Consider the following 15,338-nt stretch of genomic DNA (forward strand, 5'->3'; position numbering starts at 1 on the left):
GGATATCACTACTGATGTCAGGTGGATCTTGGCTGAAAGCAGATAATATCAGAAAGATGTTTACTTGTGCTCTCTTGACTCTGCAAAGGCTTTCCACTGTGTGGATCATGACAAACTTTATATAACATTGAGAAGAATGGGTACTCCAGACATTTAATTGAAATCATTAGGAACCTGTACATAGACCAAGAGGCAGTTGTTAGAACAGAACAAGGGAATATTGAATGGTTTAAAATCAGGAAGGGTGTGCACCAGAGCTGTATTCTTTCACCATGCTTATTCAATCTGTGTGCTGAGTAAATAATCAGAGAAGCTGGATTATATGAAGAAGAACATGGCACCAGGATTGAAGGAAGACTCATTAACAACCTGCAAAATGCTAATACAACCCTGCTTCCTTAAAGGGAATGGAACTTAAAACACTTGCTGATGAAGATCAAAGACTACAACTTTCAGTATGGGTTGCATCTCAATATAAAGAAAATAAAAATCCTCACAACTGGACCAATAAGTAACATCATGATAAATGGAGAAAAGATTGAAGTTGTCAAAAACTTCATTGTACTTTGATCTACAATAAGCACCCATGGAAGCAGCAGTTAAGAAATCAAATGACATATTGCATTATGTCTGATCTGCTGCACAAGACCTCATTAAAGTGTTCAAAAGAAAAGAGAAGGTGCACCGGATCCACATCATAGTATTTTCAATAGCTTCATATACATGTGAAAGTTGGACAATGAATAAGGAAGATCGTAGAAGAATAGATGCATTTGTGTTAATGGTGTTGGAGACTAATATTGACGGTGCCTTGAACTGCCAGAAGGACAAACAGATCTGTGGTGGAAGATATACAGCCAGAATGTTCCTCCCAAACCAGGGTGGCCAGACTTCATCTCTCATACTTGACATATTATCAGGAGTGACCAGACCCTGGAGAAGAAGCCCATGGTAAAGTGGAGGTCAGCAAAAAAGAGGAAGACTTTCAGTGAGATGGATTGGTGCCGTGGCAGCAACAATGCTCAAGCAAAACAACTGTAAGAATGGTGCAGGACCGGGCAGTGTTTCATTCTGTTGTACGTAGAATTGCTGTGAGTTGGATCCAACTCCATGACGCCTAACTACAACAATAGCAGCAAATATTTACAGCTTCAGAGACCCCATACAGAGTCACTGTGAGTTGGAATAGAAACAAAGGCAGAGGTTTTGGTTTTGTTTGGGATTAGGCACAGTCATGAGCTTGTTACCTCGTCTGTTACTATTTGTTCACAGACAAGGAAATCTAGACACAGAGGATAAGTAACTTGTTAAAAATGATACAGCTAGGAAGTAATAGAACTTGGATGCAAACCCAAACCACTGTAATCTTGGCTCAAGGGTCATTCTACAGAGCAAGGAGAGATTTTCTTGAAAGGAGCTTTTCAAGGCTACAGTTTCGGAATTATTCATGAAGCTATGTAGTCCTTCCTTCAGGAGTTTAGCCATCTGGACATGAGCTGTCTTTATTTCTATACCCACCCACCCCCATTCCAATCCTAAATGTATCTAACAGTTAATGTCAGAGTCAAAGAAAGACAAGAAGATGAGCCACACTATTCATTTACTCAGATAAGATCACTAAGTGTTCTCTGCATGAGTAGCTGACACCACCATTTGTCGAATGAATGAATAGGCTCTTTCCTAGTTTCTTGATTCTTCCCCAAACTCTAACACTCCAAGCTATGGAAACAGAGTAAGTCCAAGATCAACCAGAGGAGCAGAAATCCAGGGACCCTGTAGATCCAGCTGTCTTGTATTATTCTACCACTCTCCTTCCTTCTGTGGGTTTATACCAAGGTCACATTCATGATCATGATTCTCATCAATCAGGATCCACCATTCTCAGCAACGTGTTAAAAAAACAAAAATTGGCCTTATGGATGTTTACAGAAAATACCTTCTGGGGGAAGGGAGTGGTTGGCAAACAAACATAGAAGGCTCATGTTGTTTGTAAAAATACAGTACTCTGAGATTCACCATGAAATGCATGGTGGGAACTTATGGTGGGAACAGTTACTTTCCCAGAGATCTGGGGTTCAGAGAATGTGAGGGGACTGGAAGAACACACTTGTATGAGGGAGAGGAGTTTAAGAAGGTTGCAGACATAGTACTTGATGAGGGTTCTAAAGAATAAATAAGATTAAACCAAGTGATACTAAGAATGATAGCATTTCAGAAAGAAGTGGCATTAGAAGGGTATTCTAACAGAAAATTCAATAGAATTTTCTAAGAACAAAAAATAAACCTGGAAAAAAACCTGGTGTGACAAAAAATGGGTGATGGGAAGTGAATGGATACAAAATGTTGAGGAGCTCAGCCATGCAGTTTTCAAGAGCCATACACTGCCATTTGCAATTCATTCTGTATACAAAGGGAGTTGTCAACAATTTCAGAAGAGGAGAGGACTAACAACAGAGCTAGTTTACTCAGGTGACCTGGTGGAGGCTATACTGGAGCTCAAGAGTCAGTTAAAATGCTATTGCAATATCCAGATTAAAATAGCAATAATCATTTTTTCTAAAGGAGTCTGAACTAGGACTATGATTCAGATTTTTCAACTAACATAAACCCTTGAGCTGAGAATCACTGCTTTGTGAGCTACTGTTACAGACGGGAAGGCAGTTTATTACTCAGGTGTGTTGGGACAAAAAAGATTGAAAATCTGTGCAGTTCGGTAAAATAACTCTGGATTAGAGAAGAAATAAAAGCAGGAGACTTCCTAGAAGATGTTGCAAGAAAAACATTCTTGAGAAATTTGGTAATCAGTTAAATAAGAAGAGAAATTGACCCAAGAAAATAACAAAACTAAGCAGTGGAATGTGTGATCTGTCTGTCCAGCAGGCTATTATTATATTAGTGTTAGACTCAGGGATAGTGGAAGCCCTGCCTGGTACGCTGCTCATCATTGGCCAAAGTCAAGGCATTGGACTCTTGGCCCACTATGGATGCAGAATGAAGACGTTCGTGTTCTGGAGTCCTGGTGTGGCCCTGTAGGATAAACACTGGACTGTTAACCCCAAGGTCAGTGGTTCAAAACCACCAGCTGCTCCTTGGAAACCCTATGCGGGGTCGCTACAAGTTGGAACCAACTCAACAGCATTTAATAGCAACAGCAACAACACGGGAGCTCTGGAGAATATAGACATCTCACTTTTTAAAAAGCAGTGATGACATTACAGAGTCCTGGTGTGGCACTGTGGGATAAAGCACTGAACCACAGGTTGGAGGTTCAAACTCATCAGATGCTCCTTGGAAACCCAATACAAGGTCAACAGCACTTAAACAGCAACAATGAAGTTACATTGCTAAACTGAGTCCCAGGGTGCCACAAATTTGCACAGCTGAAAGGTTCATAGTTCAAGTCCTTGGAAGACAAGGCTGGAGATCTGTTTTTGAAAGGTCACAGTTCTGCTGTGAAACACACGAGTCATAATTGTCTTGACAGCACTGTTTTGCTTTATTTACGGTCTCAATAGACTCAAAAAACATCAGAGTTTTGTACTGATTCAACTGGTTGGAAGCCCTGGGAAACTACTGCGCATTTTACAGATCCATTTGTTTTGTACATTTAGTGTTTGTCCTGGAGTCTGAGAGTGTGCCATAGAACCCAGAAGCTCTGCTGCCTGTCCAACGGGCCTTAGTAGTCTGAACTTGTCATGGGATGTCACCCTCTTAACATGATTTGGTTTATTTTAGGGCCAACTCTGTGACATGGAATCCACACAAGATGATGGGTGTCCCTTTGCAATGTTCTGCTCTCCTGGTTAGAGAAAAGGTATGTCCTTCTTGACTTTGTTATTTCAGTTCACCCAGGGCTTTGACTATCTGCATTCAACTGACATGCTCAGTGTTACTAATACCTTTAAGTATTTTTTACTGAGTTACTCAGATTCCCCAGAAAGTATTCTTATAAATGCCTGCCTATGCTAATAGAGGAAAGACGTCTTACTGGGCTTCAATTTTCAAAATACAGACTTTGACCTGTCTCCACTTCTCAGTTTGATGCTCCCTTCCTCAGTTGTGCCTGATGTTCTCAAATCTAGAAATCGTCTATTTTACTCTCAAGGAATTAAATTTCCAGTTTTAAGATGTAAATTTCCAGATATAACTAGGAAAACCAGAAACCAATTTCACCACAAGAAAAAATATCCATGAATATCGGATGAGGGGTTATTGTTAGAATATAGGGGTGGGGTGTGTATGTGCGTATGTGTCAGTTATATTCTCATGTGTTGAATATTTAAGTTATCTTGGTGACACAATGGTTAAGCACTCAAATGCTAACGGAAAGGCAGGCAGTTCAAACCCACCATTGGCTTTATGGCAGAAAGACCTGGAGACCTGTATCCATAAAGATTACAACATAGAAAACCCTATGGGACAGTTCTACTTTGTCACATGGGGTTGCTATGAGTTGAAGTCTACAGCACCCTACAACAACAATATATTTATATTTATTTCTATGTTCAAAATGTAAGACATGAACTAACCAGCAAGGACCACTTTCATTAAGGTATCAAAAGGATTCACTCATTGGTGAGGAATAAATGAGCTGCAAGATCCCTTCCAAATCCAAGAATTTATGATGCTCTGGTAGCATTTCTCTTATTGCTCTTATCACAGCAAGGGAATAATGCCGTGCCTGGTGTGGTGCTGCAGAATCAGCACTGAGCTGCAAACCATAAGGTCAGCAGTTCAAACCCACTAGCTGCTCCTTAGAAACCTTATACAGGGTCGCTATGAGTTGGAACTGACTCAACAACACCTAATGACAACAGCAATCAGATTTTAATAAATATTCTGTGATAAGAGGGTTCTGAGCTCAAAAACACTTGAAAAGTATATCATTAAAGAGTTTAAAACAAGTTTCATTACTGCCTTAGTTATCTAGAGTTGCTGTAACAAGTACAAGTGACTGGCTTAAAAAACAGAGATTTATTTCCTCACAGTTTAGGAGACTAGAAGTCTGACTTCAGAGTACCACCTCTAGGGAAAGAGTGTTTCTCTCTGTTGGCTCTGGAGGAAGATCCTTGTTTCTTCAGCTTCTGGAAATCTCTACGTGTCTTGGCATCTGTTTTGTCCTACCTCTCTCTCAGGTCTCTTGTTTTATCTTTTTAGATCTCAAAAGAGATTACCTCAAAATACACATTACACTATTCCTGCCTCAATATTGTAGCAAAGTCAACCTACTCCCAAATGGGATTATAACTAAAGGTATAGAGACTAGCATTTATAATATATGTTTTGAGAAGACATCATTCATTCCAAAACATTCCACCCTTTGTCCCTACCCAAAAAATTCATGTCCTTGCCACATGCAAAACACATTCATCTTATCACATCATCCCAAAAGTCTTATATCAACTCTAACTCCAAAAAATCTTCTGGATATATCATTCAAATAAGAATGAGACTTTAGGTGTTTTCCATCCTGAGGCAAAATTCCTCTTCATCTGAGAACGTGTGAAATCTAGAATACAAGTTATCTGCCTCCAAAGTACAATGGTGGAACAAGTACAATGTAAACATTTCCATTACAAATGGGAGAAGTTAGAGGATAAGGAGTAACCCGCTTGAATATAATGATCTTTTTTCTGAGTCTATTTGGACAATGGCCCTTCCTTCCAGACTGTGTTGGTAGCCGTGCTCTCTGGATTCTGGGTGAATGCCCCTCAGTTCTGGGCTTCAGATCCACCTTCCACGCTGGCATCTCTGTCCCTTCAGCTTTGGGCAGTCCTATTCTCCTAATTGAAGGAGCACTGGTGGCACTGTAGGATAAGCACTATACTGTTAACCAGAAGGTTGGCAATTCAAACCCACCAGCTTCTCAGTGGGAGAACCATGAGGCTGTCAGTTCCTATAAAGACTTACAGCCTCAGAACCCCTATACAGGGTCTCTGTGAATCAGAATCAACTCAATAGCAGTGTTGTGTATTCTCTATTTGAGTGTTGCCCCTACCCCATCAATCCAATAAGGCCCTGTTCTTCTGTCTGTCCTTTGTGCATGGAAGCCTCACCCCATAGCTTTGGGCGGTGCCCCTGGCACACCTTAACAGTAGTCCCGTACCCCAGAACCAAATTGGTGGAGATCAGACTTTTGAAACCTAGGAGGCCATGGCCCCACCCTTTGAAACCAAGAAGGTTCTGCTTCCAATGATCCTCCCAATGGTCTCCAAACAGCTCCAAGGATGAACTTTTTTTTTTTTTAACTTGGAAGACAAAAAATGTAACTCCTTTGGTCTATTCCCTGCCTGTAGAATCCCAAGAGGCAAACAATATTATTCTCTCTCTTCTTTCTCTGTCCCTTCCATCTAAACTGTTGGATTTTCTGCTCTGATAATTAGTTAGATCTATCAGTCACTGACTAAATCTCTTTAATGAAAGGTGTGTAACCATGTCCTTTCTGAACATTCTAGTACAGTGTGTCCTTAGTTTGTGCAACAGAATTTTCTAAATCTTTAAGTTCTGTTTCCATTTTGCACAATTTGCTTTTTTCCCCCCAAGGTTTTCAGCTATTTCATTTACAAGTATACATTTAACATAATGAAATAAACATTGATGTATCAAGCTTAGTTTAGAGTAGTGTAACAATAGGTATTTTGGTAATACCATTATTTTAAACAACAAACTCTGCTGAAAAATTAATGCCAGTAAAATTCTTGGTCATAATATTATTAAGAAATACAACATATAAATTGAAAATATGATTGCTTAAAATTTGAAAATAGAAGTGAACTCATTTGGACAGTCAGAGTTTCACATAATCTGAAAGTGGGAGCAGGGAGAGGAGGGGAAGCTTTGACCCAAATGATATCTTTCAGTTTAACAGAAGGAAACCGAAGTGTAATTTTTCTTAAAGAAAAATGGGCAGTTTGCTTCCTGGGGTCAAACATATTCCCAGTGTCCTCAGGTTGTGCAGCAGAATAACATCATTGAGCATGAAGACTTTCCTTGTGAAACTGCTCCATCAATTTTTTCTACCTCCAAAATTATCCTTTTAAAAACATCAGCAGCAGTCTGATTTTCTTTAGCAGAATATTAAAAACAAAAACAAAAACAAAAAAAACTGTGTTCCAGGATTCAGCTAAAACTTTCCCTTCTTCATAACTGATCACCCTTTCCATATGTAGGTCTTTTTTATTTCCCACCAACATAATAGGTATTTGAACTTCCCCCACCATCTCCAACAATTTACTATGGCTAACTTTATCACCTCAAAACTTTTGATTGATGTAACAGTACATGAGGAGATTACCATTAATATCATTACCATTAATATCTATAGAGTATGTTTGAGGAATGATGGAATATTCATCTTGCCAAACTCTGGCTCCTAGTTGAATATGATATGCTTGTCCATTTACTGTGATCAATTTTGTAAAAGCCACAGATCAGTAGCCCAGGATAGCGATCTTACAGAACTTGGACTGCGGCATCTTCTCAGCCTCCCAGGCCTGCCGAACCTCACCACCCATGACTGCAGTGGCTCGTGTTGCTGCTGCTGTGGGTGGCGGTGGGCGTCACATACAGGGCACAGCCGGGCCCTCATTCCCACCACATAGTTCACTTTTAAGTCCATCTCTTTCCTCTTGTATTTTATTATAAGTGGCAAGGAGAAACTATGTACCCCCTTTGAGATCTTGCTCAGAAATCTCTTCAGCCAGATACAAGTTAATCACTTACAAATTCTACTTCCCAACATTTAATTCAGACTAACTCTTGGGCACTGCATGAAATGCATTACTCTTGCTCCATTGTCCAATCACATGTTCATCATCTTCTTTTAATTCCTCACCAGAAGGACATTTAGCATCCACATTTCTAGCAACATTATTTTGCTTGTGCCATTTGTATTATCTAAGACCGTAGAAGCTTCCTCTATAACTCTCCTCACTTCCTACTGAACCCTCACCAAAATTCCTTTGATACCCATTATTCTACCAGAAGTCTCTTCAAGGCAATCTCAAGTTCTACTTTTCCAAACCAAACCAAGCCCAATGCTGTCAAGTCAATTCCAACTCATACCCATCACTGCCATTGAGTTGATTCTGACTCATAGTGACCCTTTAGGGTTTATGAGACTATAAATCTTCATGGGAGCAGACAGCCTCATCGTTCTCCCACAAAGCAGCTGGTAGTTTTGAACCACCAACTGATTGTTGTTGTTAAGTGCTATCGAGTCAGTTTCAACTCATAGTGACCCTGTATATATAGGGTTTCCAAGGAGCAGCTGGTGAGCTTGAACCACTGACTGTGGTTCAGACCGACCTTGCAGTCCAGTGCATTAACCCGCAGTGCCACATCAGGACTCCACTAACCTATTAGGCACATTAAAACTCTTCCAGCCTCTACCCATTACCCAATTCCAAAACTGTTTCAACATTTTAACTGTTTCCAGTACTGCTATAACAGAAATACCACAAGTGGATGGCTTTAATTTATCTTTAAAATTTCCTAATGGGATTATAACCATAGGTATAGAGGTTAGAATTTGCAACATTTCACTTTGGGAGGACATAATTCAATCCTTACAGTAAATTTGGAACTTGTGGGAGCCTTTAATATGATGAAATATATTGTAAATATCCAAAAAGAAAGGAATTATGATAGAGTTTCATAATTATTTGGCAATGGTAATCTCTTTTTGTGCAGCAACTATTAACGTGTAAAATAGTTTGGGACACAGTGGTCTATAATTTTCCAGTGGTTCAGGTCAGGATGTTATTTCATCAAAGACTTTAGTATGAAAAATCACATCACTTCTGTTTATGCGTTTTTACTGTAATGGAATTGATTCTGGGTGTCATTGGAAAGGCCAGGTGTTTTGAGTTGTTTTCCTATCCCAGTAGGAGCTGGTCTGATCTGTTCATAATTCCATACTCTTGGGAGTGGTCTCCCATTGTAACTGATAGCACCTATTTGTGAGTTTGCATGGCTGGAGAAAGAGAGATAAACAACTTTCTGTGACCATAAAACAAAATAGAAACACCTGCTACAATTTTCACTGCTACAATTTGAGTTCCAAGTGAATTTCCTTTTACAAAATCTCCCTTCTGCTCTACTACTCGTACAAATGCATTATATTTAATTTTTCTTACTCTCAAACATAATTTAATATTTTCCAATGAATATGAAACCTAAACTGCAAAATGGAGTCCCATTTTGTTTGCCTATCATCTGGCATTTGACCTTCCAGAATCTAGTTAAAGTTTTAGTCACATTGCATTTATAGTTTAGGTTGGAAAAAAAAAAATAAAGGGTTTTCACTTGTAACTTCAATTAAATGATCACATTGTAGTCTTGTCTTTTCTTGGCATGAGTCAGAAGGGAAACAATGCCAAACTTTTTGTAAAATTACCATTATCTTGTAGATAAAGAAAAAAGCTCAAGGCTCCCTATGGTTCATGACAAATTGAAACGTGGTGGGGTTCCTAGTGAGGAGACTGGCTGGGCTGCTTTAGTCAAAAAGCATGATTCATTCCCTCTTCTTTGGAATAGTTCAATCACTTTGCCACCCATTTTCCATAATAGGGTTATGGTGCTAGGGAAAATCAGTGGTCTTTGTTCTGTTGTAGAACAACACATTTTTTCCATTGTAAACTACCTGAAGCAATTTAGTATGTAAATGCAGTACTGAAGTTCTGGCTCCTCTTGAGAGAGTTACATGGGATTTGAAAAATTGAATATTTAAATAATCTCAAAATTACATGTAGGTATGATAGCCAGAAATGTGCCTGTTTTCCAAAGAGCTCAAACACTAGCAACAGTTAAATAATAAAGGACTTAAACATGAATGAAACTTTAGAAGAATTGCACTAATAAGATTTTACAGAACCCAAGAGTAGCCAAAATATTTTAATTAAAACTGGAACATCACAGTGCCCTCACAAAGAATGAACATTACATTTTGATTGTGTCTACCTCTTTCCCCTTTTAAGTAAATGACTGCTCTTAAGGATTAATATGCCCTTGTTGACTTCTAGTGACATTTGATCCTGAATCATTTATCCCATAGAGCTGACCTATCATAGCAGGCATCAAGATATTGGCCCCAATTTTTTGTTAATTTGATTCTCACTGTTTTCTTTTTCCAAGATGGATAATGTCCCTCTCTCTCTTTCTTCTTTTAAATATTTTCCCACTGCAATGCCAATCAAATAGAATACTTGATAAAGTCAGTAGAGGTTCCTAAGTTTTGTCTTCTCTCTTTTAGGGACTGATGCAGAGTTGCAACCAGATGCACGCCTCCTACCTCTTTCAGCAAGATAAACACTACGACTTGTCCTATGACACTGGAGACAAGGCCCTGCAGTGCGGGCGTCATGTTGATGTTTTTAAGTTGTGGCTAATGTGGCGGGCAAAGGTGAGCATGTGTAGACCATCTGAATGTTGGCTAAAACAGCAATTCTACCTGGTCACACCTATAATGATGTGTTAAAGAAATTACTTCCAAATTGAAAATGACTCAAATTAAGTTTCTTTATTCCTATATCTAAGTATCAGCATTCTATATGAGTAGAATATAATAAAGAATATTATATTCTTACATGAGTAATAAAACCATCGTGGTTTTGTTTGTTTAAGACAAATTATTTCTAATGTTTTCTTATATAAAAAACAAATAATTTCTGCTTTATAGGGCAGAATGCCTTGATTCTTTTAAGAGAGTAATTTTCTTTTTCTTTTTTGTTCCCGATTTTTTGTTTTGACCAGGTAGTTGACCATTTGGCTAGGTTAATGCAAATTTGTAAAGCAAATATCTGGAGAACAAAAAAATGTACCACAATAGCTTATTTTTGATATTTTAAGAGATATCCTTTAGTTATAAATTAAAAAACAAAACAAAAAAACTTCCCAGAAGTACCTAATCACAGCCTCTATACTGTTTACTCCTGAAAATTTAACTGTAGGTGATCACAACTCTCTTGGAAGGGTAAACTCTGTAAACTAATGTTGTGCGGTACTGACTGAACATAATTGTTAGCTTCAAAGAGCATAAATTTTATGCTTAAATGTACATAGGCTGGAAAGGTATAACAAATGTAATGTCTACCAGATTCCTAATGTAAGTGTCATAAAGCAGTGACTGCCCATCTGTTTTCTTATATTTCCCAAAGGAAGCAGCTGTTGTTGTTGTTGTTGTTATGTTCCGTGAAGTCGGTTCCGACTCATAGTGACCCTGTACAGGGTTTCCGATGCTGTAAATCTTTAAAGGAGCAGAAAGCCTCATCTTTCTCCCGCGGAACAGCTGACCTTGCGGTTCGCAGTCCAATTCATAACCACTATGCTACCAGAGTGGCCAGGGGCTACTGTAATGGTATAAAAACCACCTGCAAAGAGACTATGTGAGGGACATCTGACAAAGACAATGAGAAAGAGATAGACTAAAGGAAAACTGACATGGCCTGAGGTCCTCTATGTTTGGTAGTTGTTGTTGTTGTTAAGTGTTGTCAAGTTGGTTCTGACTCATAGCAACACTGTATACAGCTTCCCAGGAGTGGCTGGTGAGTTTGAACCATTGACCTTGTGGTTATGTTTGGTAGAACATCCACAAATTCAGCTCTAAGCTTTCTGAATAGCAGGCTCAGTCCCGTGGGAACAAGCAAATTATTTGGTCATTAGGGGTGCAATGTGAAACCAGGGACTGGGTTCTTTTTCAGATCTGCATAAAGAGGTGAACCATAGTGATAGATTCTACATGCTACTGTCTATAACATTTTCATAGTAAAGTGACTTACCAACACAGTTCAGAGTAGGGAGACGACTGGGGAGTGAAGCAATGCAATCTATAATGAATTTATGGAAGGAAGAGGCTGTCTTAATGAAAATATGGTCTTACTTAATGTAGACACAACTTTTAGATAGTTTCCAGGGAAGGCAATCCTTCATGATAGTATTTACCCCCACTGAATGTTCTCTAAGTGTTGCTGAGTATTGGAGTGAGGCTATATTGTGACGCCTGCTGATGGTGGTGTGATGGGCTCTGGTCACTTGAGTTGGGCAGAGTTGATTTCCACTTTTGAAAGTTGAGAGAGAGCCTGACATGGACACATACTTGGTTCCTAACCTTCAAAGACCAGACTCAATCTATTGGCAACGATATTTTATTGACAAGCAAAGAAAGACTGTGTTACTGATTAACTCCAAAGCTGCCTTTAAAAGAGCAAGATTTTCATTTCATTACCCTCTGCTGTGGAGTCAATTCCAACAGAGTAGACCTGCCCACGCGTAGGGTTCCCAAGGCTATAAAACTTCATGGAAGCAGCCAGCCTCATTTTTTCTCCCACTTTCATTTTATGTGCTGGTGGGAATTACAAAAGGATAACTATAAATACCAGTTGAAGAACAGTGGTGGCCCAGTGGTAGAATTCTTGCCTTCTCTGCAGGAGACCTGGGTTCTATTCCCAGCCAATGCTCCTCTTGTGCAATCACCACCTGTCTGCAGTGGAGGCTTGGGTGTTGCTAGGATATGGAATAGGCTGCAGCAGAGCTTCCAGACTAAGATGGACTAGGAAGGAAGTCTTGGTGGTCATCTTCCTAAAGTCAGCCAATAAAACCCATGCAAATCACAGGGTCTGATCTACAACCAAACATGGCGAGGGTGAAGGACTGGGCAACCCTTCCTACCATTGTGCATGGAGTCACCATGAGGTGGGAGCCAATTCCACAGAAGTTCAATAACAAGAAGCGGTGGAAAGCTAGGTCTCTAAATATTGTGCAAGTTCCCTTTAATTCAAGCAGTATCCTTTCTCTCTCTCTCCTGTGATATTTTTATTAAGATGATGGTCATTAGCTGTAACTACACAAGCATGTTTCTCTCATAACTTACCACCTCCTGTTGCTCACTCCCCACCTGACACCTCCTCTCCAGCGTCATGCAGCCCTTTTGGTTCTCAGAGAAAGCACTTGGAGGATATCAGGTGTGAATTAAGCAGCAGGACCAGATGAAGCCTGGAACAAAGACAAAGGATCCAGTTTTCAAAGTGCTGAAATAAAAGCACCAGGAAGAACCGATGAAAAGAGAGCAAGTGAAAATCACAGCAGTTTAGGAACATATTTTTTTCTTATGCAAAATCTCAAGGATTTAAATGTCTAAATTGCAGAAACTCCCATTTTTTTTTTCAACTTTAAGCTTCTTTTTTTTTAAAAAAAAAAAAAAAAAGAAGAAGAGAGAGTATGATAATACTACAGAGTAGGTTCCTGGTGTGGCGCTGTGGGTTAATGCTTTGGATTGCAAAGTTGGTTTGAACCACAAGGTTGGCAGTTCAAGCTCACCAGCTGCTTCTCAGAAACCCTATACAGGGTCGCTATGAGTCAGAACCAACTCGACAGCACTTAACAATAACAACAAAAACCATAGTAATAATTAAAGTAATGAGCTCAGTCCTACAGTCCTAGAGGTGGGGATAATGACATCCTCATATAAAACTTTATACATGGCCACTAGGAGTCGGAACTACCTTGATGGCACTTAACAAGGACAACAATGGTACCAGTTTAAAAAAAAAAAAAAAAAGCCGTCAAGTTGAGTCCTATTCCTGGTGACCCCATGTATATCAGATACAATTAGGCTTCTTTGGGCATCACTGGCTGATTGTTTAGAAGTCAGTCACCAAGCCTCTGGCTTAGGGCACCTCTGGGAGGACTCTGACCATTAAACCACTCACATTTTGGTTATCAGCTGAGCATGTTAACCATTTGTCCCACCCAGAAAGGATTCTCTCTTGTTAAAACTCTCCAGTAATGGCAGTGAGGGAAGCCAGATATAACCTCTCCCTGCAAAGGAGAACCATGGAAAAGTTGGCTAAGACATTTTAGCTTGCATCTCCACAGGACTATGGAAACAATCCAAAAACCAAAAAATGGAGGGGAGGAGGAGAAGGAACAGGAAGGTGGCATCTGTTCAGTTGTTAAGTGCCGTGGAGTCGATTCCAACTCCTAGAGACCCTGTTCAGGGTTTCTGAGAAGCAGCTGGTGGGTTTGAACCACCAAACCTGTGCAGAGTCTAGTGCTTATCCTACAGCACCACACCAAGAGACCCGGAGAAATCAGTTTTCATATTAATCCACATTTTTCCCTTAGTAAGATGAAACATATAGTAACCTAAAAGAGAAAAGCCTCACCTTTCATGCATGATGCGACTGATGGATTCGAACTACTGACCTAGCGGTTAGCAACCCAACGTGTAACCCAGTAGGGTACCAGAACTCCTAAAGATACTATTGTTGTTCTTGTTGTTAAGTGCCATCAAGTTGTGACCCATAGTGACCCTGTAAATGGTTTCCTAGGAGTGGCTAGTGAGCTTGAACCACCGACCTTGCAGTTCAAACTGACTTTGCAATCAAATGTATAAACTCACAGTATCACACCAGGATTCCAAAAGATAATATTAGAGACATTTTAAATCATTAGATGATTCGTCTTATGATTTGAGTTTAAAATGTTTATTTTACACTACATTTATAGTCTTAATTTGAAAAGTACAGCATCATTTGATTGAATTTGCATTCAAATATATATGAAAACTACATTGATATTTGCACTTTTGGATTATTACATGAGTAGGGCACAGAGCCCTGGTGTGGCGCACTGGACCACAAGGTAGATTTGAACCACAAGATCGGTGGTTCAAACTCACTATCCACTCCTCAGGTCGCTATGAGTCAGAACTGACTCAATGGCCCTTAACAACAACAACCACTTAAATATAAAGGAGCCCTGGTGGTGCTGCAGGATAAGAACCGCACTGCTAACTGAACCAAAAGGTTGGCAGTTCAAACCCACCAGTCGATATTCAGAAGAAAAACGAGGCTGCTTTGCTTCCATAAAGATGTACAACCTCAGACCCCTCTATAGGCTCTTTGTGAGTCAGAACTGACTGGATGGCAACGGGTTTGGGTTTTCATCTAAGTATAAATTACTGTTCTTCAAATTAATTTGTTAACGACTACTGGAGTGATGTGCCCTGACAGCAGACACCACACTATGTCCAGGATTACTTGATTAGGGTAAAATTACATGCAAGACCTGAACCTCCTCCTGTGAGGTACTCAGTGTGGTCCAGATGGTGATAAGATGGGCAATCCTGTCATAGCAAAGTCTCAGTGCCTGTCCTAAACTCTGTGCTTAGTTCATAGAGTTTTCATTTTATCTGCAATTGAGAAACCTAGGAATTGATGAATGTTTTCCATGTTGAAGATTTTCTCTGTGGTTACTCAGTGGTAGACTCATTGAAAAAACTAATCACTCTTTTCTAGGCCTGCAGGGATGGCTTAATGTATAAAACCAAAATAAAAGCA

At 39.6% G+C, this 15,338-nt stretch overlaps 1 protein-coding gene across 1 annotated transcript in view; it reads left to right on the forward strand.

Annotated features, from left to right (window-relative positions):
• GAD2 (glutamate decarboxylase 2 (pancreatic islets and brain, 65kDa)) overlaps positions 1–15,338 on the forward strand; it is a 106,124-nt gene that overhangs the window by 70,928 nt on the left and 19,858 nt on the right. Inside the window, exons 12-13 of the mRNA XM_006871656.1 lie at positions 3,736–3,814; positions 10,253–10,402. Of these exons, the coding sequence (XP_006871718.1) occupies positions 3,736–3,814; positions 10,253–10,402 (229 nt within the window). The remainder of the gene's footprint in view (positions 1–3,735; positions 3,815–10,252; positions 10,403–15,338) is intronic.

This window comes from Chrysochloris asiatica, unplaced genomic scaffold (genome assembly GCF_000296735.1).
Source record: "Chrysochloris asiatica unplaced genomic scaffold, ChrAsi1.0 scaffold00172, whole genome shotgun sequence".
Taxonomy (NCBI): Eukaryota; Metazoa; Chordata; class Mammalia; order Afrosoricida; family Chrysochloridae; genus Chrysochloris; species Chrysochloris asiatica.